General features: G+C 53.0%; 1 protein-coding gene across 1 annotated transcript; it reads left to right on the top strand.

Moving 5' to 3' along the window:
* Positions 1 to 5,093: 5,093 nt before the first annotated feature.
* P2RX1 (purinergic receptor P2X 1) lies at positions 5,094 to 19,596 on the top strand (the record flags this gene model as incomplete). The annotated part of the gene is made up of 12 exons (XM_084236546.1): positions 5,094 to 5,230; positions 13,724 to 13,871; positions 14,155 to 14,226; positions 14,647 to 14,716; positions 14,971 to 15,067; positions 15,371 to 15,451; positions 15,708 to 15,849; positions 17,824 to 17,951; positions 18,371 to 18,461; positions 18,881 to 18,946; positions 19,319 to 19,420; positions 19,531 to 19,596. The coding sequence occupies 12 exons, from the start codon at positions 5,094 to 5,096 to the stop codon at positions 19,594 to 19,596; spliced, it is 1,200 nt and encodes a 399-aa protein (XP_084092672.1).
* Between the last annotated feature and the right edge of the window lie 5,006 nt (positions 19,597 to 24,602).

Below are 24,602 nucleotides of genomic sequence, written 5' to 3'. Positions count from 1 at the left end.
AGGCAGAGGCTAAGGTTCCATTTTGTAGGCAGGGAACCCAAGGCCTCTGAGAATCTGACCATCTAGCTGGTTTGGTCACAGCGGACAGGCCGGGAGGGAGCTAAGATGGCCTGGGGGGGCTGGCACGGGAGGTGGGCTGCTCCAGAAGTCCCAGCAGCTGCTGGGGCCCAGGGCTAGGCCTGTTTCGCCTCCATCCTCCACCAGTCCGGCCCAAGTCCGGCCCTGTCCAGCCCGCAGCATAGAGCCTGACAGGGCAAGATGGGGCGGCCAAGGTAAACAGAGGTCTCCTACCTCACAGCTGCTCGCCCAGGAGGGAATTCCAGGGCAGGCCCCGGCACACTTCTCACCGGCTAGGGAAAGGCAGCTGCCAAAATGCCTATGGCCTCCCCTGACCCCTCCAGAGGCCAGGACTCTGCTCTATGCCCTCCACACTGCACCCCTCCCGGGGGTAGGAGGAACCCTGAGGGGGCTGCATTGAGAGAAATGGAGGGACAAAAACAGAAAATGAAGGTAAGTGTCCACACAAAGTTCCAAACCTGTGCCCCTACTGTTATAGGACAGGGAGAGGGGCAGCCCAAACCCTGCAAACCTGCCTATTCTAAATGGGTTCTGCCATCCGCCGCATCAACACAAAACATATGAGACTTTAATGGGAAGGAACTTTAATAAAACTAGGAAACAATACAGGAAAGGCAAAGAGTCTAGTTTCTAAATGAAGCACCCAAAGTTACCCATCCCCTCGTGGGTAAAAGTCCATCCATATGGGATCGGCCCAGAACAAGGCCCCAAAGCCTGCCACAAGTCTAAAGCATCTTCCAGTGGGGACCCACAGAAAAGGGTCAGAAACAGCCAGACAAGCCCGGAAGGAAAAGAGCAAAATCAACATCAAGATAAAAGCTGCCATTGTCACCTCCCCACGGGTCTCACCCACATCTGCGTCACCCAGTCCACGACCAAAAGACAAGCGCAGTTTCTTCACGTGTCTCTAGGCTCCATGCGCCTCCTCCAGGTCTCCTGGCTCCATCCTGCTTCCTTCCTCAGTCTCTTCTGCAGCTTCTCCTCTTCCTGCTCAGCTCCACCCTCCCTTGGGTGGGGCAGGGAACCTCCCCCTCTCCTGGGGACCACCCTGTTACACTACCAACTCTATTCATTGTAGTCCCAGAGTGGGAGCCCTCATTGTCCATCAGCAGGGGAGGGACTAACACATGGCGGTATGTCCCTACAGTGGAATACTCTTCAGCAATCAAAAGGAGAAAACTACCCGTATGTACAACAACTTGCATGGAGCTTAAACTCCTTGTACTGAGTAAAAGAAGCCAGACCCCAAAGGAACTTATACTGTGTAGCTCCACCTCTGTGAAGTTCTAGCAAAAGCAAAACAAATCTGTAATGACAGCTGATCAGTGATTGCCTGGGGCAGGGGGCGGGTGGCTGAGAGATTGACTACAAAGGGGCAGAAGGGAATGTTCTAGGGTAACAGATGTGGGGGGGAGGCAATTGCTGTGCATTTGTCAAAACTCATCAAACTGCCTAAAATGGGTACATTTGACTGTAAATAAATTATACCTCAACACAGTTTGATTTAAAAGAAAAAAGGTTGAATTGAGAGGAGGTGGGTTGGCATGTGACTGCGAGGCGGGTGGTGGGTGTAGCGTTTCAGCAGCAGCAGGAGGTGGGTGGAGACTTCAAGTGGATGCTCAGTGATGAGAAGGGGCCTCAGCCAGCCTGAGGACTCCCACATTCCTGGGGCAGGAAGTGGCTGGGGGTTAAGAGGAAATGGCCCAAAAAGATGGAGGAGAAAGGGCAGGGGAGGAGGGGAGTTGCCTCGGACACTCAGGAGAAAGACTGCAGCAGGGGATGGCCAGTGGAGGAGGGCAGGATGGTAGAAGCAGCCAGAGAAGCGGCGCCGGGTTTTGACAATGGGCAGACGACAGAACTGACCCCAGATGCCTACCTCCCCTAGACAATGTTAGACTGACCTGGAGCCCTGTTCTAGTGGCATCTGAGGGCTGTGGGGCATTTGATGAGTCCCTGGGCACCCAGGCAGACCCAGAGGGTGTGGGGGTTGAAGAGGACTCCTCTGCAGACAGTTGTAACCTTGAGACCCTGAATGGCTAAGGAGACCCACTGGAGCCTGTGCTGACCCCCTTGAGGGCCCGGGCTGGCCTCCAGGATGGGTATGGACCCCCTCCAAGCACACAGAGATGCTAAATTTAGCCCGGCAGGGGAGGCTGTCCTGGGGCTGAGCGCTTGGCAGCATTGCTTGTCTCCCTACAAGGCCCGGCCTGGTACCCAAGCCGGCCACCCTGCCTTTGGGCTTATAAGGCAGGCCTGACAGCTTTGAATGCTGGAGTCTTGAGGTGGGCTCTGGGCCAAGCTCTCAGAATTTGGAGAGCCTCCTTCCTGGCCACCAGCAGACATAGGAGGTTCTTACCGTATGACCTTGAACAAATTCCTGAGCCTCAGTTTCCTTATCTGTAAAATGGGGGTTCTATTTCATATGGCGATTGTAAAGAAAACCTGCCTAATTCTGGTGTGTGAACTGTGTCCCCCATAAGCTCTGACACTTACCCTGCCTAGCTCCACCGCCCACACTGCCCAGAATGAACACAAGGCATCTGGTTCTAGGGATGTTGGAGTCAAGGCCAAGGGTGGCAAAGCACAGCCTCAGATCAGAAAGGTGCATTTTAGAAATAGTGACCAAGGCATTGGCCCATCAGCTGCTTGTCTTACGCTTGCAGAGTTATTTGCAATAAAAGAAATTTGGGATGAGAAATGTAATTGCTCTTCTTTCTTTTTCTTTGGGGCACACTTTGCATATGCTAACATCCTTGAATGAGATGTTCCCCCGTGCCAGTCTACCCTCCGGGTGCCAGGATAAGAACTGAGGCTGTAACAGGAGCTCAAAGCTGGTCTGTCTGTTGGTCCATCTGTCCATCAGCAAGCCTGGCCTCTTGGAGGAGAAAGAAGACATGGTGGTAGTGTGAAAGGTACAGATGCAGATTGGAGACTGACCGCCTTCCTGTCCCCTCCTTCCTTACCTCCCTCCTCCTCTCTCCGCCCTCCTCATTTAGTGCCTTCTGCCTGTCCTGGGGGAGGAGGCATGGGACAGAGAGGGCTCTGTCACAGTTGCAGCATCACACCACTCCCTTTGCAAGCAGGTCATGTGCCTGGGCCTATATTTCAAGGGCAATAGGTCAGCTGGGAAGAAGGCATGCCCTTTTGTCCAGGGTCAAGATACGGCTGAGGGGATGTGGTGGCCACAGTACTGACTCCCAGAATCTCTGGTTATTCCTCGGAAGAACCCATGACGTCCTTCTTGTCAGCCCCTCTTGAAGGTGGCGTCAGACAGACAGATGAGCCTGAAATTGGCAGGAACTCTGTGCTGTGTGAGGATACTGTGTTTGACAGGGATTGTCTGTTGACCCCAGGGATTAGCCTGGGATATGGGAAGGGGCTGTGAGCCTGCCTTCTGTGTGGACCCCTTGCTGCCCACAGAGCAGCTTGCTCAGACAGGCAGCTGGGAATCCCAGCAGGACTGGCTGCCTGCCCAGAGCAGTTTCCCAGTTAAAGGCTTGCTGGGAAGAAGATTCCCATCAGCTGTCAGCTTGCAGGAACTTTAACGGGGCGAGGGATGGGGGCTGCGAGATGGGGGCTGAATGGGGGCCACAAGATAACTCAGCCTCCACTTCTTACCTCTACCTCCTACCTCTGGAGGGAGCCCAGTCCCGAGGAATCCCGACCTGGCTTGAGGAACATCGGACCTGGCTTGAGGAGCAGGCAAGGGATTGCTTGTCACCCAGGATGAGCTCTCAATTCGGTTCCCTCTCTGAGCTCCAGCTCTGCAAGCGATGTGGGTGGGGGGAGGAGGAGCCTCCAGCTCACAGTCTAGAGAGCTGATTAGGGAACCTGCCCACCCTAACCCCTGGGGCCCCGGTGCTCAAGGCCTGGGTTGAGGTTGAAGAAAGGGCGGTCCCCCAGCTCATTAGGGCCTCAAGTTCTCCATTCTTAGCCTTGTCAGGACCGTTCTTTCAGAGCCTCTGCCCCTGAGGAGAGATACCGTCCCCATTTTACAGAGGTGGATGCAGGCTCGGAGAGGTAAAGCAACTGACCTAAGGTGACTGTTTAAGTGGCAGAGGCAGGGATGTCAATCCAGGCTGGCTGATGTCAGGGCCCCCTCCTCCACCCACCCCCCCTGTCTCAGGGAGCCCCAGGGCAATACGTTACAGATGTGGCCCTTGCTTATCTGCCTTTCTGAGCTCAGGGAGGTAGAGGCACGGCTAAGCAGACTGTGGGAGAGAAGTGCTGAGTTTGACTGGGCACAGGTCAGGCTTGGACTCAGAAAGACAGGTGGATGGGGGGTGACTTATAAGGGACAGGGTCCTGTCACAGGCTCAGGAAGTGTCAGGCAGCTGGACCAGAACTGCCCTCCTGGCTGCAGACCCCCAGGTAGGGACCAAGCCTCCTATCTGGGAACATTGGTAGGGTTTGGAGAGTGTGTGGGTCAGCATAGGGCAGCTTGGATGGGGTGGGATGTGGGGGCGCTGAGGACACCCAGGCTCCACCTCCTACCTCTACCTCCTGCCAGGGGATGGGTCCCTGGTTTGGGGAGGGCTCCAGCCTGAGGTCACTGTGCCCAGGCCCTGGCCTGTGTCTTCCGTGCTGTCGTGCAAGGTTTGTTGGAGGCTGAAGGCTTTATCTTTGCGTGGTCACGGGTGAACAGTGGTTTCCTGACAACAGCTCTTGTTTCCGGAGGCCCAGTGGGGGCTCAGGCGGAGCCAGGAGGGGCAGTGGGTCGGGCCCCAGCAGCCCCGCCCCCAGCTATCTTAGGGAATTTATTCGTGCACAGGCGCTGCTGGCCCACAGTCCATCTCCTGCCAAGGGCCAAGTGCTGCTCTGACCACCCAAGGATTCTCCCCACACAAGCGCCTCTAGGTGACCCTGACTCCTGACTCTGGACCCTTCTGCCCCACTCTGCCCTTCTTAAGGGACTGGGAAGTCCCTAGAAGCCAAAGCGTGGGTGTTGACGCCCAGACATCCTCAAGAGCCAAGGCTGTGCGGGGGCTCAGGCCTCAGCCCCCAACCTGGCTACCATGGCGCGGCGGCTCCGGGGTGAGCTGGCTGCCTTCTTCTTTGAGTACGACACACCCCGAATGGTGCTGGTGCGCAACAAGAAGGTGGGCATCATCTTCCGTGTAATCCAGCTCGTGGTGCTGGTCTACATCATTGGGTGAGTCGGGCCTCCCTCCTGTCTCCTCTTGCATCAGCCCCATCCTCCAGGCTCTGGGATGCCCTCGTTCCCCCCACAAATTCCTCTTTGTCTCCATCGGGTGTTACCCTTCCTGACAAGCCACAGTGCTATTCAGACGAAATGGACCTGCTAACTAACTGTCAGAGAGGGGACACTGAGGCAGAGCAGGGAGACCCTGTCCTGGATCATATGGCCAACCAGAGGCAAAGCTGCTGGTTCTGAGAGACAGACTCGCTGGTGACTGTTCCCTTAGAGCTGGGGTCCTCCCTTCTACCTCAGACTTCCCAGTCAAACCAGGCCACTGCTAAGAGGCGAGGTTGTACCCCATTTTACACTTCATATAGAATGAACAGGCCCTGGTCCTGCCTACCTTACCTAAATTAGAAGTATCCTGGGTATTTGAGACACTCTCAAATGCAGAATTCCTGGGGCCATAATGGTGCCCTTTGGGCAAATGTTGGAGGGGCAACTCTGGTCCCCAGGACAGCAGCTCCTTCCTGGGCATCTGGGGACACAACCCACTGTCCAGCATTGCAGGGTCAGAAGCAGGTTCAGCTCCCCCTGCAGTTAGCTGTCCTGGGAGCCAAGAAAAGTCTGGCATGAGCTTGCACATACATGTTTCTGTGAGCACACATGTATGTGGTATGTGGAGCAAGTGTGTCAGTGCATGTGCCCGTTGTGTTTGGGTGTGTGCTCAATGGGTGGGGCTACTAGGTGTGTCTCTGGGGCTGGTGCCATGTGTGCATGCCCTGTGGCTGAGGTGTTGAGGTGGCTGATGTGTGTGCCCCTGTGTGAAGACCATCATGTCCATTCATAGTGACTCCTGGGGGCCACTAAAAGGGGCTCAGTTCCTGCTGGGGGTCTGGGAGTGAGAGCAGCCCCAGGCTGACTTTGTTGTGTGATTCTCAAGGCCCTGCCCCTTTAGTCTCCAAGTCTTCTGATTCATTTTTGCTGAGGGGCTAAACCAGGACTGCTGACTGGGCCTAGGGTGGGCTGACCAGGAGGCCAAACAATGGTCATGTTGTCCTGGTCCTCCCGGGGTCTTTGCATCACAAATGGCCTTCCTTCTGTCCCACCATTAGCCAAACTCTCGACCCTCCTGGGAAGACCCTCCACACCTGCCCTTGCCTGAAGATGTTTGAACGTCATCCTCACTGTGGCCCCTGTGGTTCCCTGCTTCTGTTTTTCGGGTTGGCACTAGGGGCAGCACCAGGACCTTGCAGAGGGATCCCAGAGCCCAGAGACCTCCAGGACCCCATTCAGGGTCAGTCACTGACTGTCAGAGGGAAAGGGACAGTCCTCCCACATCACCCCTCCTAGCTGCAGCAAACACCCCAAGTGGCCATCCTGAACACACTCCTCCAGTGAAGGGGACCTCACTACCTCTCTCCTTCTTTCCTTTCCTCCCTCCCAAGATGGTCTACCCAGTTTCCAAAGTAGATGCAGGCATCTGTCCTCGGTGCAGCAAGCCTCAGAGACACTGAGTGCTTAGCTGAGCCCTCACAGTTAGTAGGAGGCCGAATCCAGCAGCACAGCTCCAAAGTTGCCTTTGATATCCTAGAAAGGAAGCAGCCTCAGAAATGGACACTGACCTGCCAAAGACGCTTAGCAGATCCAGGAAGACAAGGGCCCTGGCAACAGCCCCCCAACCCTGCCCCCAAGCCAAGAATCAACCCCCCTTCCCATCTGCTTGGGCTGTGGCTCCTGCTGTCTCTGGCGCCCTCCTCTGGCCACAGCCCTCACTGCTCTGACCGCTCAGCTTGAGCCCACCGGGAAGATCAAAGCCTCACCCAGAGCCTGGACTTGGTTTCAGCATCTCATGCCTCAGTTTCCCAATTTTTCACCGGCCAGGCTCAACAGTTTGCTCTTTCCCGAGGAGGGGAGGGCCTTTCCTTAAATACCCTCCCTTTGGTAGATCTTGACTTTCTGAAGGTCTGGTCCTGTGGCCACTGCGGGGGAACAGAGGGGAACCGAAGTCTCAGACCCCAGTGGACAGGGGCGTAGCCCAGGTGGGGGCCGGGCAGACACAGAGCCAGAAGTGGACAGAGGGGCAGACATTGAACACAGCCACTCAGATAAAGGCTTAGGAATGGTTAGAGAGTTATAAAGACAGAGGTAGAGAGAGTGAGATGCCGAGAACCCGGACGGGCTCCAAGGAGGGAAATTGAGGCTGTGGTCTCTACTGGTCACACTATTTCAGGAAGAGTTACAGGTGGGTGAGTAGCAGGTGGGCCTGAGGTCCTGGTGGACTGAGCTAGGAGATCACTCTTCTGGGCTGACAGTGAATTTGCAGTGCAGGTGATGGAGGTGGTGCAGTGGGTTGTCATGCTCCCCCAACCAGGCCCATACAAGGGGTATGTTGGGACATGTCCTCGCCTGCAGGGCTCTGGTGGGGGCAGGAGAAAGGTGATCTGGCTGTGACACACAGGAATATCCAAGGTGATTCGCGAAGGCTGTTTGGGGAGGGGAGTCTGGGGAGGTTCTTGGAGGAGGTGACAGCGGTAGAACCAGCTTTGCCCAAAGGCCTGGGACTGTGGGCCAGGCAGGTCAGCTCTTGGCTTTTCCCAAGTCCTCCCAGGACCTTTTCTCATCTTATCCCTAACCCTTTCCCCGGATCTCCATGCAGAACTCTCAAAAGTACACGCTTCTGAGAGCTCCAAAATAGATCCTGAAGCACACCAATTGGGCCTGGATCTGAGTTATTGCTGGGGACACTTCTATAGCACCTTCCCCATGCCCAGTGCTGTGTCAGGCTCCATGGGACAGAGGTGGGGTAGATAGGGAGGGAGGAGCTTAGAATGAATTGGCCAGAACTCCTTTGCTTCCTAGTGACAGAAACCCAATCAAAATGCATTTGGAATGACAAGTGGGGCCATTGCTGGTTTTGTGTTGCTAAAAAAAGTCAACATGGGCTTCAGGCCTGGCTGGATCCTCCATGATGAGGAGCAAGGTTTATGGGGAGTTGAGTTCTGGTAGGTCCATTTGAGTTCTCCAATGAAGCAAGCCAGGATCTGTCTCCTCTTCTTGGCTCTGTTCCCTGCATGGGGATTTCATTCTCAGACAGGCTCTGTCCCTGGAGTGGGAAAATAGCCAACAGTAGCTCCAGGCCAGTACCCCACCTGCTCTACCACCTCTGTGGCATACAAGTGTATTCTCCAGGGTTCCAGCAGAATTCCCAGGTCCAATTCTGAGTGACTGGGGTTGGGTCATGTGCCTAGAACAGATCCAATCCGTGTAGCCAAGGAGATGGATTGTCCTGATTGGTGGAGGCTGGTTATGTGCCCGCCGGCATCCTGGCATTTCTGCTGGAAAGCAGAGTGTGATCAAATGTCCTGGGGCAGGAAAGAAACAGTGAGTCACTAGGGTTTGGCTGGAAGAGCATGAAAGGAGCCAAGGGAGAGGAGGGGGTGTGGGAGTGTGGCCACTTGCTCAGGCTTCTAAATGCTTCTGAACTCCATGGGCTTTCTCCTGCAGGCAGTGGGGAGCCACGTAGCTGCCTAGCAGGGGGAGGCCTGGAGCAGGCAGGCACTGGGGTGGGAAGGCAGAAGCAGGACAACTGTGAAAAGGTATCAGTGATGAATGGAGAGGACGCGGCTGTGCCAAGCATGGAAGCCAGGAGTCATCATCCTGGCTGACCCATAGCTGGGGAAGCTACTGCTCAGCTTTGCCCATCGCTGTTGCAGGGGGACATGTGTGCAGCATGGCCAGACTTTCTGAGTTCTTAGGAGAAGTTGGAAATTTGAATTCATGGGGAAAGGAAACTCTTAATTTTAGAGGTTGGTGACTCATTCAAAAAATTTAAGGACACAAACTGTCAGCTTGACTTGCCAGTAGATTGCATGATTACTAACCTCTGCCACCTCAGTGTGAACCCCGGCTCTGAACTCTGTCCTTTCCAGGCCGGGAGTCTTCTCTGGCCCTTCTCCAAGGCTGCTCTGCCCTATAGCATAAGCCTGCTGTGGTCGGTTCCTGCTTGTGGCCTGTGGTTACAGCCTGTGCTCCACAAGTCACACGGTCTGTCCTCCCAGCCCCGTGCCAGGGCTGCCCTTCATCTGTCCAACTCCTCTCCTCTCTCAGCCTCCACACAATGAAGCCCTCTGCATCCTAATATGGTAGCCAAGGGGGGCCAGGACGGATAGGGGACCCAAAGAATGTGGGTATGAGAGAAATGGAGGGCATGGGGTTGATACCCAGGCTCTGAGCTTGGTACAAGAGGATTGGCACAAGAGGAGCAGATTCTGTGCAGAGATGAGGCCTTCAGTTTAAGCCAGTTGAATTTTTGTTTTGAGATATAATTCACATGCCATGACGTTCACCCTTTCTAAATATACAATTCAGTGGTTTTTAGGATAATCACAAATTATGCCTACATCTAATTCAAGAACATTCTCACTGTTCCAAAAAGAAACCCAGTACCCCTTGACATTCTTACCCCACCCCTCACACTGTTCCCACACCTTACTTTGCCTATTCTGGAAACTTCATATAAATCAAGTCAAAGAATACATGGACTTTTATATCTGGCTTCTTTCATTTCTTAGCATAATGTTTACATGGCACATCCATGTTGGTTGCAGCATGGATCAGTGCTTCATCCTTTTTATGGCTGCCTAATATTTCATGGTGAGGATAGATCACATTTGGGTTTATCTACTTGTCAGTTGATGGGCATTCAGAGTATTTCCACTTTTTGCCTTCCATGCACAATGCTGCTATGAGTGCTTGTGAACACTTTTTGGTGTGGACCTATGTTTTTATTTTCTCGGATATATGCAGTCATGTATTGCTGAGTGATGTTTTGGTCAATAACAGACCACATATGTGGCAGTGATCCCTATGTGCCTGTACCACCTAGTCTAGATGTGTAGTGGGCTATGTCATCTGTCTTTGTGTAGTCACACTCCCTGCTGTTCACACATTAACAAAATCACCTAGTGGTGCATTTCTCAGAATATTCCCCCATTATTAAGCAACCTATGTTTGTACTTAAGAGTAGAATTTCTGGTCAAATGGTAATTCCATGTTGGACTTTCTGAGGAACTGCCAGACTATTTTCTAAAGGGTGGAGTTGAGTTGGAGGTACCTGTGAGGTGCCTGAGGGAGGGGCACCTGAGGGGAGGATGTGCATGTCCCCAAGCCGTGGGTGTTAAAGACATGTATAGAGGGCCTCCCCGGTGGCGCAGCGGTTGAGCACTGGGTTGCGAAGCTGCCCGCAGCCTTTGCATTGCCGGTTCGATCCCCAGTTGCTCCCTGGCCACCGGAGGAGGGTCCCACATGGCGCGCAGACCTCTCCTGCCGCCCGCTGCTCCCCTCAGCAGTGTACTTCGGTCCTTCTGCCTGTTCTGCTCCCCGCTCTGGCTCTGGTGAATTCTCTCAGCCTCCCCGCGCTTCTGACTGTACCCAGTGCTTGTATAAATAAATAAATAAATAAATAAATGCATACATAAATAAATCTTTTAAAAAAAAATAAAGACATGTATAGAACCGCTTGATTGATGTAAGTCCCTGGGTGCGGAATTTTTGTTTGTTTAGTTCACTTCTGTGTTTTTAGTGCCTAGCCCAGTGCTTGGCACATGCTAGGGGCTCAGTAAATAAATATTTGTTGAATAACTAAACATGCAAGTGATATTTAGTCTCTGGGGAGACTGCAGAAGGGGAGATAAGAATCTGGGGACATAGTGCTTCTGTAAGGGCTCACGAAGGGTTCTGCCTGGCTGAGAATGGAATCCGGGGTGGGAGTGGGGGGCGGGAACAGATCTACATCTACAGGGGAATTAGCAAAGGGGAGTAGAGCCAGTGAATAGGTTTATTTAGGAGGTGCTTACTGCACGCCAGGCACTGTTCTAGTTTCCTTAAAGAGAACTTGTGGGACCATCCCTCAGACCATCACCTAGACCCTCCTGCTCCCTGGGGCTCAGTCCAGGACTGAAAGCACTAGTGGGCCTTGCTGATATTTGTTGAACTAGCAGCCTCTTTGAGGTTGGTGCCATTAACTTCACTTTACTGAGAAAGCTGGGGTTCAGCTGGGACTCAGGTGGGTGAGGGACCGTGCTGGGACCTGAGCCCTGGCGTCTGTGACCTTTGCCCACTCCACGATGTGGACTCTTCCCTGAGTGGTGACTGAAGGAGAGCCCTGGGACAAGGCATTACCAAGGACATGGGGGAAAGAATGGGAAAGGGAATTTCTGGAAGGGGAGGGACTTCTGAAGATGTCAATGACTTTGGCTTCATGGCAGGTCAAGGCAGACACTTGCACGATAATTCTATTATTAGGACGACGGTCATAGATGCTGGACTTGACTTATCCCCCTGACCCCCACGACTTAGAGCCCAGGAGGGCAAATATAGCCCAGAAAGGTTGCATGGGCCTGGAGCACTGCCCACTCAGCTCTGCTCCTCTCTGTTCCCAGCTTCCGCAGACATGCTGAAGCCGGCCTGCTCAGAGGAGGGGCCTGCCCTGGGCTCTGCTGACTCAGAACTCAGATTTCTCTTCTATATTGTGAGGAGCTGGTACTGGACAAAGAGTGAAATGCTGCTGGATAGCAAGGATGGGGGTGCCAAGAGGTGGTCTTTCCCACGGTGGGGGGGGTGTTAGAACATGGAACAACTCCCCCCACCCACCCACCCCTCTTGCAGCTCCTTCGAGCTTGGGCATGGAGTCAGAGGCCTATCCAGGAGGAAGGAATCTAAGGCGGGTGGGTATATGGGTGGTGCCCCCTTCCTCCTGATGGGACTGGAGGCAAACAGCAGGCTGGGGACAGCAATTTGGGGGTCTTTGTCACGCTTCATCTGTTGCCACCTGGGACCTGCAGGGGGCAGCAGTGACCTTGCTTAGACTTGCGGGGAGGTGGCTTCACTTGAGTAATGGGCTGGGGGAGCAGCTTGGAGCAGGATGGGAGGGGACTGTGGGAGAGGGCAGGAAGACCTGGTGGACTGCCTTCCTGGAGCCTGGAGCAGGGAGACAGACAGTCCCCAGAGAGCCAACACTGACTCTGGCCCTAAGAGGCCTGGGAATTTTGGGGTATGGAAGAGGGGTTTTGAGCTCTGCTTGGATAGGTGGGCTGGGGGCAGGTAAGGGTGGGGGCATAAACACACCTGCCCACAATCAGACGAAGCCCAGGTGTACTAATAGATTGGGCCTTGAGTAACACAATTACTCAGTGATGGGCACTTTGGGGAGACAGACACACAAACACAGAAACACAGACACACACACACACACACTCTGAATCTCCATGAAGAATCTTTCCTGAGCAAGGGACCACTCCAGAGAAAATGTCTGGGATTCTCAGTTGTAAGCAACAGAGACCAAACTCAAACTGGCTTAAATAAAGGAAGAGGATTTACTAGCTCATGTCACTGAAATGCCCAGAAGTAGATTTTCATGCATGGTTCGGGCCTGGCTGGATCTAGGTGCTCAAACAATATTGTCAGGAATCTGCCTCCCTCCAACTCCGGGCTCAGCTTTCCTCTATATTGGCTGTATTCTCAGTCTTGCTCTCTGGGTGAGCTGGCAAAGATGACTAACCATAGTTTTGGTCTTATAGCTAACTTCCTTAGCCATGCAGAAGACAGGAAACCTCTTTCTGAATAATTCCCAGAAAAATCCTGGGCCCTGAATAATGAGCCCATCTTAAACCCATCACCATTGCTAAAGTGATGAACCATTGATTTGCAAGTCTTGATCATGTGCCCATCCCAGGGCTAGAAGGGAGCTGGAACCATTGAACCTCCCAGATTGAACATAGAGAGCCCAAAGGAACAAGGGTTTTTGAAGTTTCATTCTGAACCACTCCCACAAGGGCCTCACTAGAGGCCTAGAGGCTGCTTGCCACCTCTGTTTCCTATCTATTCTCCCTTCCCAGAAACTCCCAGAATGGTTGAGATATTAATAGCTGATGTTTCTAATGCCCTTAGTCCATGTCAGTCCCCATTTAAGTGCTTTAACCTGCATTAACTCACTCAACACACAAGTACTCTTGGGACTGTTGTCATTATTTCCATTCTAGAGATGAGAAAACCGAGGCACAAGGAAGGGATTGAATAGCTTGCCCAGTCACACAGCTATGAGTAGTGGGACTGGGATTCAAATCCAAGCTATTGAGACCAAGCTCTCTGCCAGGTGCACAGCTGTTTCTGGGTGCAAGGACCTCAGGAAGGAAGGAGCACTTTGGGGTGAGGATTGAGGTCCAAGAGGCTTGACCTACAGGTTCCAGAAAATCCTGCTCTTAGAAAAGGATCAGAGAGGATCCTTCAGTGGATATCCTCCCTGGGAATTACTCTTTTCATAGTGAAGACAATGGTGGAACTTCAGGCACAGGGGTTGGGGAGGGCTAGGAGGGGCGCGGGGCTCTCTGCCCTGCAGTCCAATTTGTAGCCTTAGGAGATGCATCTGGGGAGGGGGAGAGAGATGACTTGACCTGTCCAGCTGGAGCCATCCTTGAACAGCCCCTCTGCTCCTTACCCCCACAGGTGGGTGTTTGTCTATGAGAAGGGATACCAGACTTCGAGTGGTCTCATCAGCAGCGTGTCTGTGAAGCTCAAGGGTCTGGCGGTGACGCAGCTCCCGGGCCTGGGCTCCCAGGTCTGGGATGTGGCTGATTACGTCTTCCCAGCCCAGGTGAGCTGACGCGGGGGCACCTCCCGACCACAGGGCCTGGTTCAGTGTGGGGTTGGGATCTCCTCACCTTTTTATGGGGTAGAGAGGTCCCCCAGCTCCCATCTCTTTCTGGGCCTCAGTTTCCCTAACTGGGGATGAGGGACAGCCCTGTAATATCACCCCACACTGATATCATGAAATGGGGAGTGTCTTGTGGGTTCTAGGATCCTCCTGCATCAGGGCTGGGGTTCTCAGGGCTGATCTCCCAGCTCAAAGCCCTATCCCCTCCATCCCTCACTTCCAGGGGGACAGCTCCTTCGTGGTCATGACCAATTTCATCGCAACCCCCCAGCAGGTTCAAGGTCACTGTGGAGAGGTGAGGACTCCTACCCATCCTCCCTTTCTTGGACCCACAAGGGAAAATAACATTGGAGAGGAGGTTCCCGTGTGCATTGGAGGTGAAGCTGGGTAGACCACGGTGGTGGAATTTCGGGCATAGAGCCCCACAAAATGTCGGTCCACCACTGGCAGTGCTGAGCCTTTCCTCCGGTTGTGTGCCGGAGGGATGCTGAGCCTCAGGACCCTACAACCACAGCCTTCCACCTTCCACCTCCTGTCAGTTGTCATTGGCAGTGGGCAGCTGGACATAAGCCCAGGGCTGGGGGCTGGTTGGGAGAAGACTGGGGGAAGCAGGCTATGAGCATGCCACCCCAAGGGGTTCTGAGACTCTGCCCCACAGCCTGGGGTGGAAGGGACTTTTCTCAGAACTCCACCCAGCAGCTCTCCCCTCCCCCAGAACCCGGAAGGGGGCACGTGCACCAACGACAGCAGCTGCATCGCAGGAAAGGCAGAAAGGAAGGCCCAAGGTGAGACCGACCTCCTCCTGCCCCCTCTCGAGCCTCTGTCAGCTCCAGGCTTCCTCCACTGGGAGGCCCTTCCTGCTCTCACCTCTTACCACCCTGACCTCAGCCTGCCCTGTCCCAGACCTGGTCACACCTCTGTTCTCAGCCTTCTCTTAGGTGCCCCATCACTAGGGGTGCCCCACTAGGGGTGGGATCTGGGGGCCTCCTCTGCACCCCAAGCTTGGAATGGGCACCCAGGGGTTCCTCTCTTACTCCAGGCATCCGTACTGGCAAGTGTGTGGCCTTCAACAACACTGTGCAGACGTGTGAGATCTTTGGCTGGTGCCCTGTGGAGGTGGATGACAACATCCCACGGTAACACTCCGTCCCTCCAGGGGGCTGAGAGCAGGGTCCCCAGTCAGACAGAGGAGCATCTGGACCCGTGTACCTGGTGGGATCTGTCGTCCCTGTTTCTGACCTCACCCTTACCATATTGCCCCTGGTCCCTGGTCAAGCAAGGGGCCCAAGAGCTCATCATCACAGTACACCTGCCCCTCCTCTGATCCAAGGCTGCAGGCCACCCCCTTGGTTCTTACACCCCTACACGCTGTGTGACACTCTGGTGGGCACTCAGGCAACTCCAAGCAAGGGGTGGTGAGTGAATGTGGTCTCCTCTAGGCCTGCCCTTCTCCAAGAGGCCGAGAACTTCACTCTCTTCATCAAGAACAGCATCAGTTTTCCACGCTTCAAGGTCAACAGGTTGGTGGGAAACATGGGCAGAAATGCAGGCAGCTCCCCAAGGTTACTCCTCTGGTCTCAACTGTCTGCCTCCCTTCATTCCTGCCAATTTCACTCTGGAGGGAGATCCCGGGCTGGGCCTGGGGTGGGCTTCCTTCAGTCTCCAAGGCCCATGGAAGGGGTATTTCTGGAACCCATGAGGGGTCCCCTAAGTTTTGGAGCATGGTGGGCACCTTCCCAGCTGGCATACTCCTGCCAATGCCCTCTGTCCCTATAGACGCAACCTGGTGGAGGAAGTGGATGCCAAATACATGAAGACCTGTCTTTATCATAAGACCTTGCACCCGCTCTGCCCTGTGTTCAAGCTTGGCTATGTGGTGGAAGAGTCAGGCCAGAATTTCAGTGCCCTGGCTGAGAAGGTAAGATGCAAGGCCCAGTTAACCCCTCTCCCACAAATCTCCCATGATGTGGATCAAGTATGTCTCTATCTCTATCTATCTATCTATCTATCTATCTATCTATCTATCTATCTATCTATCTATCCATCCACACCGTGGCTCTATCCCCAAACACCAGGGGACCCTGAAGGTCAGGCCTGTGTCCTCAGCAGGGCCTGGCATGGCCCTAACAGAGGAGGCACATAGAATGAATGAACATGGGCAAATGTTGGTGTCTGGACAGCTGCTGGGGTCCCATTGTTTTTTGAATATTAGATAAAAACAGCTTGAATCCTATAACCCATGACCCTGGGAAATCATGTGCCCTGCTCAGGATTCCAGGGCATGCCAGAGGCTAAGATCCTCCATCACCTGTGTTCCAAAAGAAGTAGACCCTTGCAAGGAGCATGGTCCTGGGTTCAAACCCCAGCTCCACCTCTTATCTTTGCTGTGTCTGAACTTTTGTATCTGTAAAGGGGGGGTCAATCGTAATTGCCCTCTGTGGGGTTATCTTGAGGATCAAGTGAGCTCAGGCATGGGACACACTTCAGCACAGCCTGGCACCTGGCAGCCCTCTGCAGGGATCTGGCTCCTGCTCCAGCAGCCGCCTATCCAAGGATGGAAATCAGCCTTTTCCTGGGATATCACTGTCATAATGAAAACTCACTCACAACACATTTGTTCAGAACAAGGATCAGCAAACTTTTCCTTCCAAGGCCAGAAAGTAAATATTTTCCACTTGGGAGACCGTATGGTGTCTGTTCTAACTCCTCCAGTGGACTGTTGGAGGGCAAAGCAGCCATAGACAATATGTAAACACATTTGACCCTCTGGCTTCAGGGGATTGACACAGCACACCAGACCAGAAAGCTGAATGCTAGAGCTCCCTGTTCCTAAAACTCTCCCTGCCACCCCTCACTGGGAACTGTTCACTAATCACCCTCATCTACAGGTCCAGACTCCCTACTAGTTTCCCAGCTCTGAGTCTGCTCTGATCACCTCCCAACTCTTCCAGGGTTCAGCGCCCCGCCCCCACACCTGGCCCTGCCCCTTGCCTTACCCAGAGTTTTTTTTGCTTTCTCAAGTTTTCTTTTCCCAGCCCATGTTTTTACAGACTTTTTAATTCAACAACTATTTTCTTGTCTCCCATACTATAATAAGATAGGAACTAAGGAGCTGGTGACAAATGAGACGGATAGCCCCCCACACCTCATGGAGCTTATAGTCTTAGCGGAAATGGGTTAATAAATAATTGCACAAGGGCCTCCCCAGTGGCGCAGCGGGTTGAGCGCAGTGCTGTGAAGCTGTCCACAGTCTCTTTAGCATGGGTTCGATTCCTGGCCAGCCAGGGAGATTCCCACATGGCGTGCAGACCTCTCCTGTCGCGCCCGCTTCTCCCCTCAGCAGTGCACTTCAGTCCTTCTGCCTGTTCTGCTCCCTGCTCTGTCTCTGATGGATTCTCTCACCCTTCTGCGCCTCTGGCCTGCACCCCAGTGCTTGTATAAATAAATAAATCTTAAAAGAAATGAATGAATGAATAAATAAATAAATAAATAATCACAGCAAATATCATTGCAATGTGACAAATGTTCCCCCCCCCCAAAAAAATAGAGAACAACAGGAAGGAATAACGGGGGCATATTTTAGATTGGGGGTGGTGGTCAGGGTAGGTCTCTCAGGGGAAGTAACCAAAGGATGAGAAAGAACCAGCCTTGTGTGAATAGGCCACTGCATGTGCAAAGGCCTGAGGTAGGAAGAACTTGGTGTTTTCTAGAAATAGTCAGAAAGGTGGAGAATGGTGGGTAGGAAGTGGGGCCAGTGAGTTGACAGCACCGACACTCTGAAGCAGCTTCTCAGAATCTCTTCTCAAACAAAAAATGTTCCCTCATCAAGAGATTGCTGTGTGATAGGAATTTGATGCTGAACCCTGTGTCTTAAATGCTTGTGTCCTGACAGGGCGGGGTGGTGGGCATCACCATTGACTGGAACTGTGACCTGGACTGGCATGTGCATCACTGCAAACCCATCTACGAGTTCCATGGGCTTCATGAGGAAAAAAGTTTGTCTCGAGGCTTCAATTTTAGGTATTTGCAAGGCCCAGCTGTGCATACTTCCTAGGGGTGCTGTGGGCTTTTCTACTCCTAGAATCACTGGGGGCCAAGTATTCCTGGGGATGGAGGGAAGCAGAGGAGCTGGGAACCTCCTGTCCTGCTGGGACTGGTCCAGGAGGGAGCCAGCTGGAAACAAGGCCTTGGAGGCCTGAGCGCCTGCCCTAGTTCTCAGTGCCCCAGACCACCTGGCTAGGACAGACTGGGGAAGGAGGCGACATCAGGGTTAGGGTAAAAGTTGACTATAGCATTCCTGGAATGCAGTCTAGGGTCCTGTCTAGGATCCCCCGCTATATAATGGGGTTGTAGGGCTCTAAGAACTCCTGCATCCTGATGCTCTGTGCCCAGGACTGTTTTCTATCCCCCTCTCCTGCAATGTCACCCCCTTCCCCAAGGTTTGCCAGGCACTTTGTGGAGAATGGGACCAACCACCGGCATCTTTTCAAGGTGTTTGGGATTCGCTTTGACATTCTCGTGGATGGCAAGGTGAGCGTCCAGTGTGAAGGGCAGCCAGAGGCACAGTTTTGGTTCCTGTGAGTGTCCTGTTGGCATCTATATTTATAGAGACAAGAATTCTGCTCCTAATAACTGATGGGAATGGGTACCTTTGAGGGCAGTGCTTTGCAGCCTGGGACCACACCGCCCCTGCTAGCTTCTTGTATCCAGGGAGGCAGAGCCCAAAGTCAAAACCCAGAGCTTCCGAACAGCAGCTGGGTTTCCGGGGAGACCCAGACCTGTGGACGGTAGATTTATGGGGGCAGCTAATGTTGGAGGGTGCAGAAGCCCCATGGCCCCAGGCCAGAAGCCCCATGGCTCCAGGCCTGGTCTTGGGGCATTTAAGGAAGGTCTTTTCAACCAGTGCCCTACTGACTGTTACCCCTGGTCTTTCCTGACCTTGCCACCAGGCTGGGAAGTTTGACATCATCCCCACAATGACCACCATTGGCTCTGGGATTGGCATCTTCGGAGTGGTAAGGGCTGGGGGTCACAGGGTCATTGAATGGGGGTTCCATCACTTTTCCACATCTTAGCAGCAGCAACAAACCTCTCACCTCCAAACTTGACAGTAACTGTCCCTCATTACCGCCCCCTCCACTACCCTAGACACATAGTATGTTTGGGGAAATCAAGGCCCAGAGCCAGGGCAGGGCAGAGGGGAGATGGGGCAATCTAGGACCCCAAGTCTCTGTAGTAGCCAACCCCCACCCCCCAGGACATGAAGTGTGGATAGTACAGGATTCAGCCAGATCCCCACAATCCGTAGGGACCAAGGAGAGATGTGGAAGGTTCTGTAACCCTTTGCCCCCATTCCCATGCCCTGTCCATCACCACCCTACCCTCAGGCCACCGTTCTCTGTGACCTCTTGCTGCTCCATATCCTGCCCAAGAGGCACTACTACAAGCAGAAGAAGTTCAAGTATGCAGAAGACATGGGGCCAGAGGCGGTAAGAGAACTCCCTAAGTTCAGTCCTTCCAAGGCCTCAGACCCATGTGTCTTCATTGCCGGTACGGCTGCTTCCTTGGGGCTGACTTTTACCCCCCTGTGCTTCCACAGGGTGAGCGTGACCCCGGAGCCACCAGCTCCACCCTGGGCCTGCAGGAGAACATGAAGACATCCTGACCCTCAGTCCCCAGCAACTGAAGGATGCAGTGTGAGGCCTCAAAAGGGAGCCCTGCTGGGGTCCCAGCCAGGACAGAGGGCTCTCCTCAGGAGTCCTCCTGTCCTCTCAGGCAGGCAGACACCAAGCTGGCAGCAGCTCAGAGTGGACACTGGCACAGACCTATGCAGTTCTGGGCTCTGGCTCCAACCCTACACCCCGCTCCCCCACCACCACCATAGCAACCTCCCCACTCTCACAATCCTGGACCTGAGCTTTGTGCTTCTCTTCCTAGGTCCTTATCCACCCACGAGCTCAGGGTCTCTACCCCTGTGCTCTCCAGTATGGCACACTAACCACAGCTGACTAAATTTAAATGTAAATTAATTCAACTTGAATAAAATAAGAAATCTAGTTCCTCAAACTAGCTACATTGCAACTGCTAAGCAGACACATGTGGCTAGTGCCTGCCATACCGGGTAACACAGAACATTTTCATCATTATAGAAAGTGCAGATTTCCCAAGGAAGCTTATCAGCAGAGCAGGCACCTGGGCCCACTCCAGACCTCCTGCACCAGAATCTCCAAGGCTGGTCATATGATCCACATGGACAGCAAACTTCCCAGACCCTTTTAAGCACCTGATTTTAAGAACTGCTCCTGACTGAGTACCAGACTCAGCCTGGGCCTGCATTACCTGACAGGAGCAGGCACTGAGGTGTGTGGTGTGCTCACAGCCACAGGGTATCTCGTGCACACGCCCCCATGTACACACTCACCAGCACGCACACCCTCTCCCATCCACATTGTATTTGAACAGTTCAGGCCCTGCAAACACAATCACCTGGGCACATCTTGCCCCTCTTCCAAGCACAACACATGGTCGGCGCCACATTACCTCCACTATAGATGCTTCTCCCCAAGTGTGTCAGGCCAGGGCAGCCCCTTCTGGCCATGAATCTTTACTCAGCTACCTCTGGTCAGGGTGTGAGCCTTGGCCAAATCCTGGGCTCCCAGCCTATGGCCCTCCCCACTCCCTAGGCCTGCCTGGCTCCTTCTGAACGCAAGGGCTGGGAAAGCAAGGGGTGGAGCACAATAAAAGGAATGAGAACAAATCACTGTCTTCCCAGTCCTCTCTGAAATTCAGTGTGCCCTTCTATGAAACATGGGGCTAATTTGAGCCATCTTTGAAGTCCTTCTGGGTCTGTCAGTGGGTAGTAGAGAGCTGACTCTTCTTATGTCTTGGGCCCAGCTTGGTCAGTGCTGGGACTCAGCTCATCTCTGTCCATGGCCACTATTCTGACATGGCCCTAAACTTTGGAACTCTTCCCAGTCCTCCCCATGCACCCCCCCCACAGCTTTGGGAGGCCCAGCTCTGGAACAGTGGAGATCCTCAGAGTGGCCTCACAGTAGGCTGGGACTAGCTGTTCCAGGAGTGAGATATGAGGGCATCCCAAAAAGGAAAAGGTTTTGAATGGAGTGTCTGCAAGGATTCTTCAGAGGCATGACCTCAGGTCTGGACTTACAGCCAGACGGGGTCTCCAGGCACCTCCCTTACTGCATTCTGTCTAGACCAGCGCTGTCCAGCAGCAAAGATGGAAGCGCATTAAGCACCCGTGGCCATTGAGTACTTAAAATGTGGCAGTGTGACGGAGGAACTTAATATTTTGCTTTATTCATTTTTTTTTTTTGCTTTATTCATTTTTAAGGAATTTAAATCACACATGTAGCTAGTGGCTACCACATTGGACAACAGGGCCTCTTTCCCTAAGGCCTTGGGCCTTTTATCCCCCTCCCCAGCCAAGAAGCATCCTTCAGATTTTGTAAGACAGAATTTTACTCTTCTTCCTTTTCTTCTCAAAGACCAGCTATCTTTGCATCTCCTACCCTCTTGAATGAGCAGAAGAGGATTGCTCCTGTATTTCCAATCCTTCTTCCCAGCCCACAGACCTCAGTCGACCTGCCTCACTGCCACATTTCTCCCACTCCTGTATTTACCACCCTCTTCTGCCTCCTCCTGGCCCAAATTCCTCTGCAGCTCTGCCTGCTCTGCCTTTACTGCCCCCATTCCAGAAAGACCAGCTTATACTTTCTTCTCTGTCCCACCCTCTGCAATTGGCTTTCAGCCCCTACCCCACCCCCACATCTAGATGCCCTTGCCAAATTACTAACAGTGTCCTTGTTGCCAAATGCAAGCGGAATCTTCGGCCCAGATCCTGCTTGACCTGTCAGTTTCTGTTGATCAAATCCTCCTTGTTGCCAGTAGCTCATGGGACACACACTTCTCCTGATTTCTCAGTCAACCGGCTATGCAGAGGAAAGACAGACTTCAATTGCAGCTCTACCTTGAATTACTGGGTGTTCTTGGGCAAGTTATTCAACTCTCCAATGAATCAGGGATAGTAATAGCCCTTACTACGGTTGGGGTAAGATATGCAAAGTGCCTAGTACAGAGCCTGACATACAGTAGTGCTCTGCATTTGCATCTATCCTCCCTTTCAATGGTGAAGTCAGCTAGTAGTTCCTGCGTATCTGTTCTCTCTACAGTGAGACTACCCTTGGTGCTTGACTGGGCATGTGGTTGCCTAAAATGAAAGTTGCATTTCCCAGCCTCCTCTTGTATTACCTGATTGGTAATACAGGGTCTGCTCATGTTTTTAGCTAATGGAATGTATGTGGAAGTGTCGTGTGATACCTTCTGAGATACCTTAAAAGACAGCTAAACCCTTTGCCCTCTTCTTCATTTTTATTTATTTATTTATTTTATTTTTTATTAGAGGCATGCTTTATTTATTTATTTTATTTGTTTGTTTGTTTTTTTGTTTATACATGCACTGGGTACAGTCAGAAGCGCGGGAGGGTGAGAGAATTCACCAGAGCCAGAGCGGGGAGCAGAGCAGGCAGAAGGACCGAAGTACACTGCTGAGGGGAGCAGCGGGCGGCAGGAGAGGTCTGTGCGCCATGTGGGACCCTCCTCCGGTGGCCTGGGAGCAGCCGGGGATCGAACCGGCGCTGCAGAGGCTGCACGCAGCTTCGTAACCCAGCACTCAACCGCTGCGCCACCGGGGAGGCCCCCTCTTCTTCATTTTTGTCTCCATTCCACTACCTGGAATACATACATGATGGTTGGAGCACTGGCTGCCATCTTGAACTATGTGGACAAGAGTGATACCAAAGGTTCCTGGAGCAGCAGGTGAAAGGAGCCACATCTCAGCGATCTCTGTAGAGCAAAGCTGACATACCAGTTCGGGACTGACTTCCCTGAAGTTCTAGTGTGGGATTTCTATTACCTAAGTCAAAACTGATCCTACCTGGTAGAGAAATCTTTCCCTCTTAAAAGCGAGTGTCCTACAATATTCAGGTTTATATCATTGATGAGTCAGGCTGGGAAGATTAGACAAAGGTAGTATTTATTGCCTTTCCTCTAAAATTTGAAGCTTCTTTTCCTGAATATATTATTACTTTGACTCACTATTATTTTAATGAAAAATAACATTAGGAAGTAATAAAAATGCTCTAAATAAAAAAAATGAGTGTACTGTCCTTGACCCTTGTTTTATTTGCTCTGAGTTATCTTTACCCTTTCCCATAGCTCTACCTACAACTATGGATCCTTTCTGACAGCTTCCAAGACTGTCTTACAGGCCCATCCCTCTTTCCTGAACTCCACTCCTCCACTCCCCATTGTCATATCTAATTATCTATTCATTTGACAAACATCTTTTGAGCACCTACCACCATGTCAGTTGGTGTTCTAGATGAGTCAAGCAGAGTCCCTGTCCTGAAGGAACTGCAGAGGGAGAATAGACAGAAAAAAACACATACCAAGCACAAGAAAGTCCCTAGGTGGGGCTACTGACCCACACTGGGCAGTAAGGAGGTCACAGGAAAGGGTTCCTGTCAAAATGGGCATTGAACCAAGCTCTGAAAAGAGTTGGACAGGCAAGTGGTTAGGACTGAGGTCATGGAGGACTTGACTGGACCTATCCTAGGAGTACCTGTGAACCATCACAGATTCTAAGAAGGAGCTGTCCTTGAGTTTCTGCAAGATTGCTCTGGCTACCAGGTTAAGAAAATGTGATGGGTGTGTCTGTGTGTGTGGTGGCTTGAGACTAGATGGGGTTGGGAGGCCAATTAGGAGGCTGCTGTAGCAATCCAGGGGCTAGATGATGGTAGCCTGAGCTAAAGGGAGGGGCAGTGGGGGTGCAAGGACGTATTCAAGAGTCCTCATGGGCAGTGCTTGGTAATGACTGATGGGGCAGAAAAGCAATAGGCTATAGGGACCCTGGGGTTCTGACTCCGGATTGAGACAGGGATGTAGAAGGTCATGTTTTGGGGAATTATATGGGGCTCTCTCTTGGGTAAGTGGTGGGGTGAGATGCCAGAGGATTCACACATGGAGAACTTAGTATAACTGAACAAAAAGTTGGTGAGCTTGCCAGGAGAGGTGAAGGACAGAGTCCCAGGGTCAGCCACTGTGAGGATCATGAAGTCTCCCCCATGCCCCACCCTGCCCCAGGGAGGCCGTTCCTGTCCGCTGCTCACAGAGCCCTTCTCCAAACATAAATCTGACTACACCCCCAGCACCCTGTGCTAAACCTCTTCCCCGCTCCCCTACACCCACCCTAGCCAAGGCTAAATTCCTGCGCCTGCCATTCAAGGCCTCTCCCGCGGCCCGGGTCGCATCTCCAGCCCGGATCTCGCCTGCCCCTCCCCTGCTCCGCACCGAGCCTCGCCCCTCGGGCTCTGTGCTGTCTGCTCGACACCCCTCCCGCAGGCCGGGATTTGGGGGGCGCGGTGGAGAAGGGCTACGAAGGGAAAGCACCCGAATCTTCCAGGCTCCGTCAGGGGGCCCAAGCCGCGGCCTGGAGGGATTTCGGGGGACCCCAGCAAGACCGCAGAGCAGCGTCGGGGGCGTGACGAGGCTCGGCCCCGCCGCAGGGGGAGGGGCCCTTCCTGAGCCACCAACCTCCAGGGCTCCGCCCCCCCGAAGCGGAGAGGGAGTCCCGCGCGCTGATTGGGCGGCGCC

This window comes from Talpa europaea (assembly GCF_964194135.1).
Source record: "Talpa europaea genome assembly, chromosome: 7".
NCBI classification, from domain to species: domain Eukaryota; kingdom Metazoa; phylum Chordata; class Mammalia; order Eulipotyphla; family Talpidae; genus Talpa; species Talpa europaea.
Note: the sequence above shows the minus strand (reverse complement) of the source record. Positions and strands in the feature narration are given on the sequence as shown.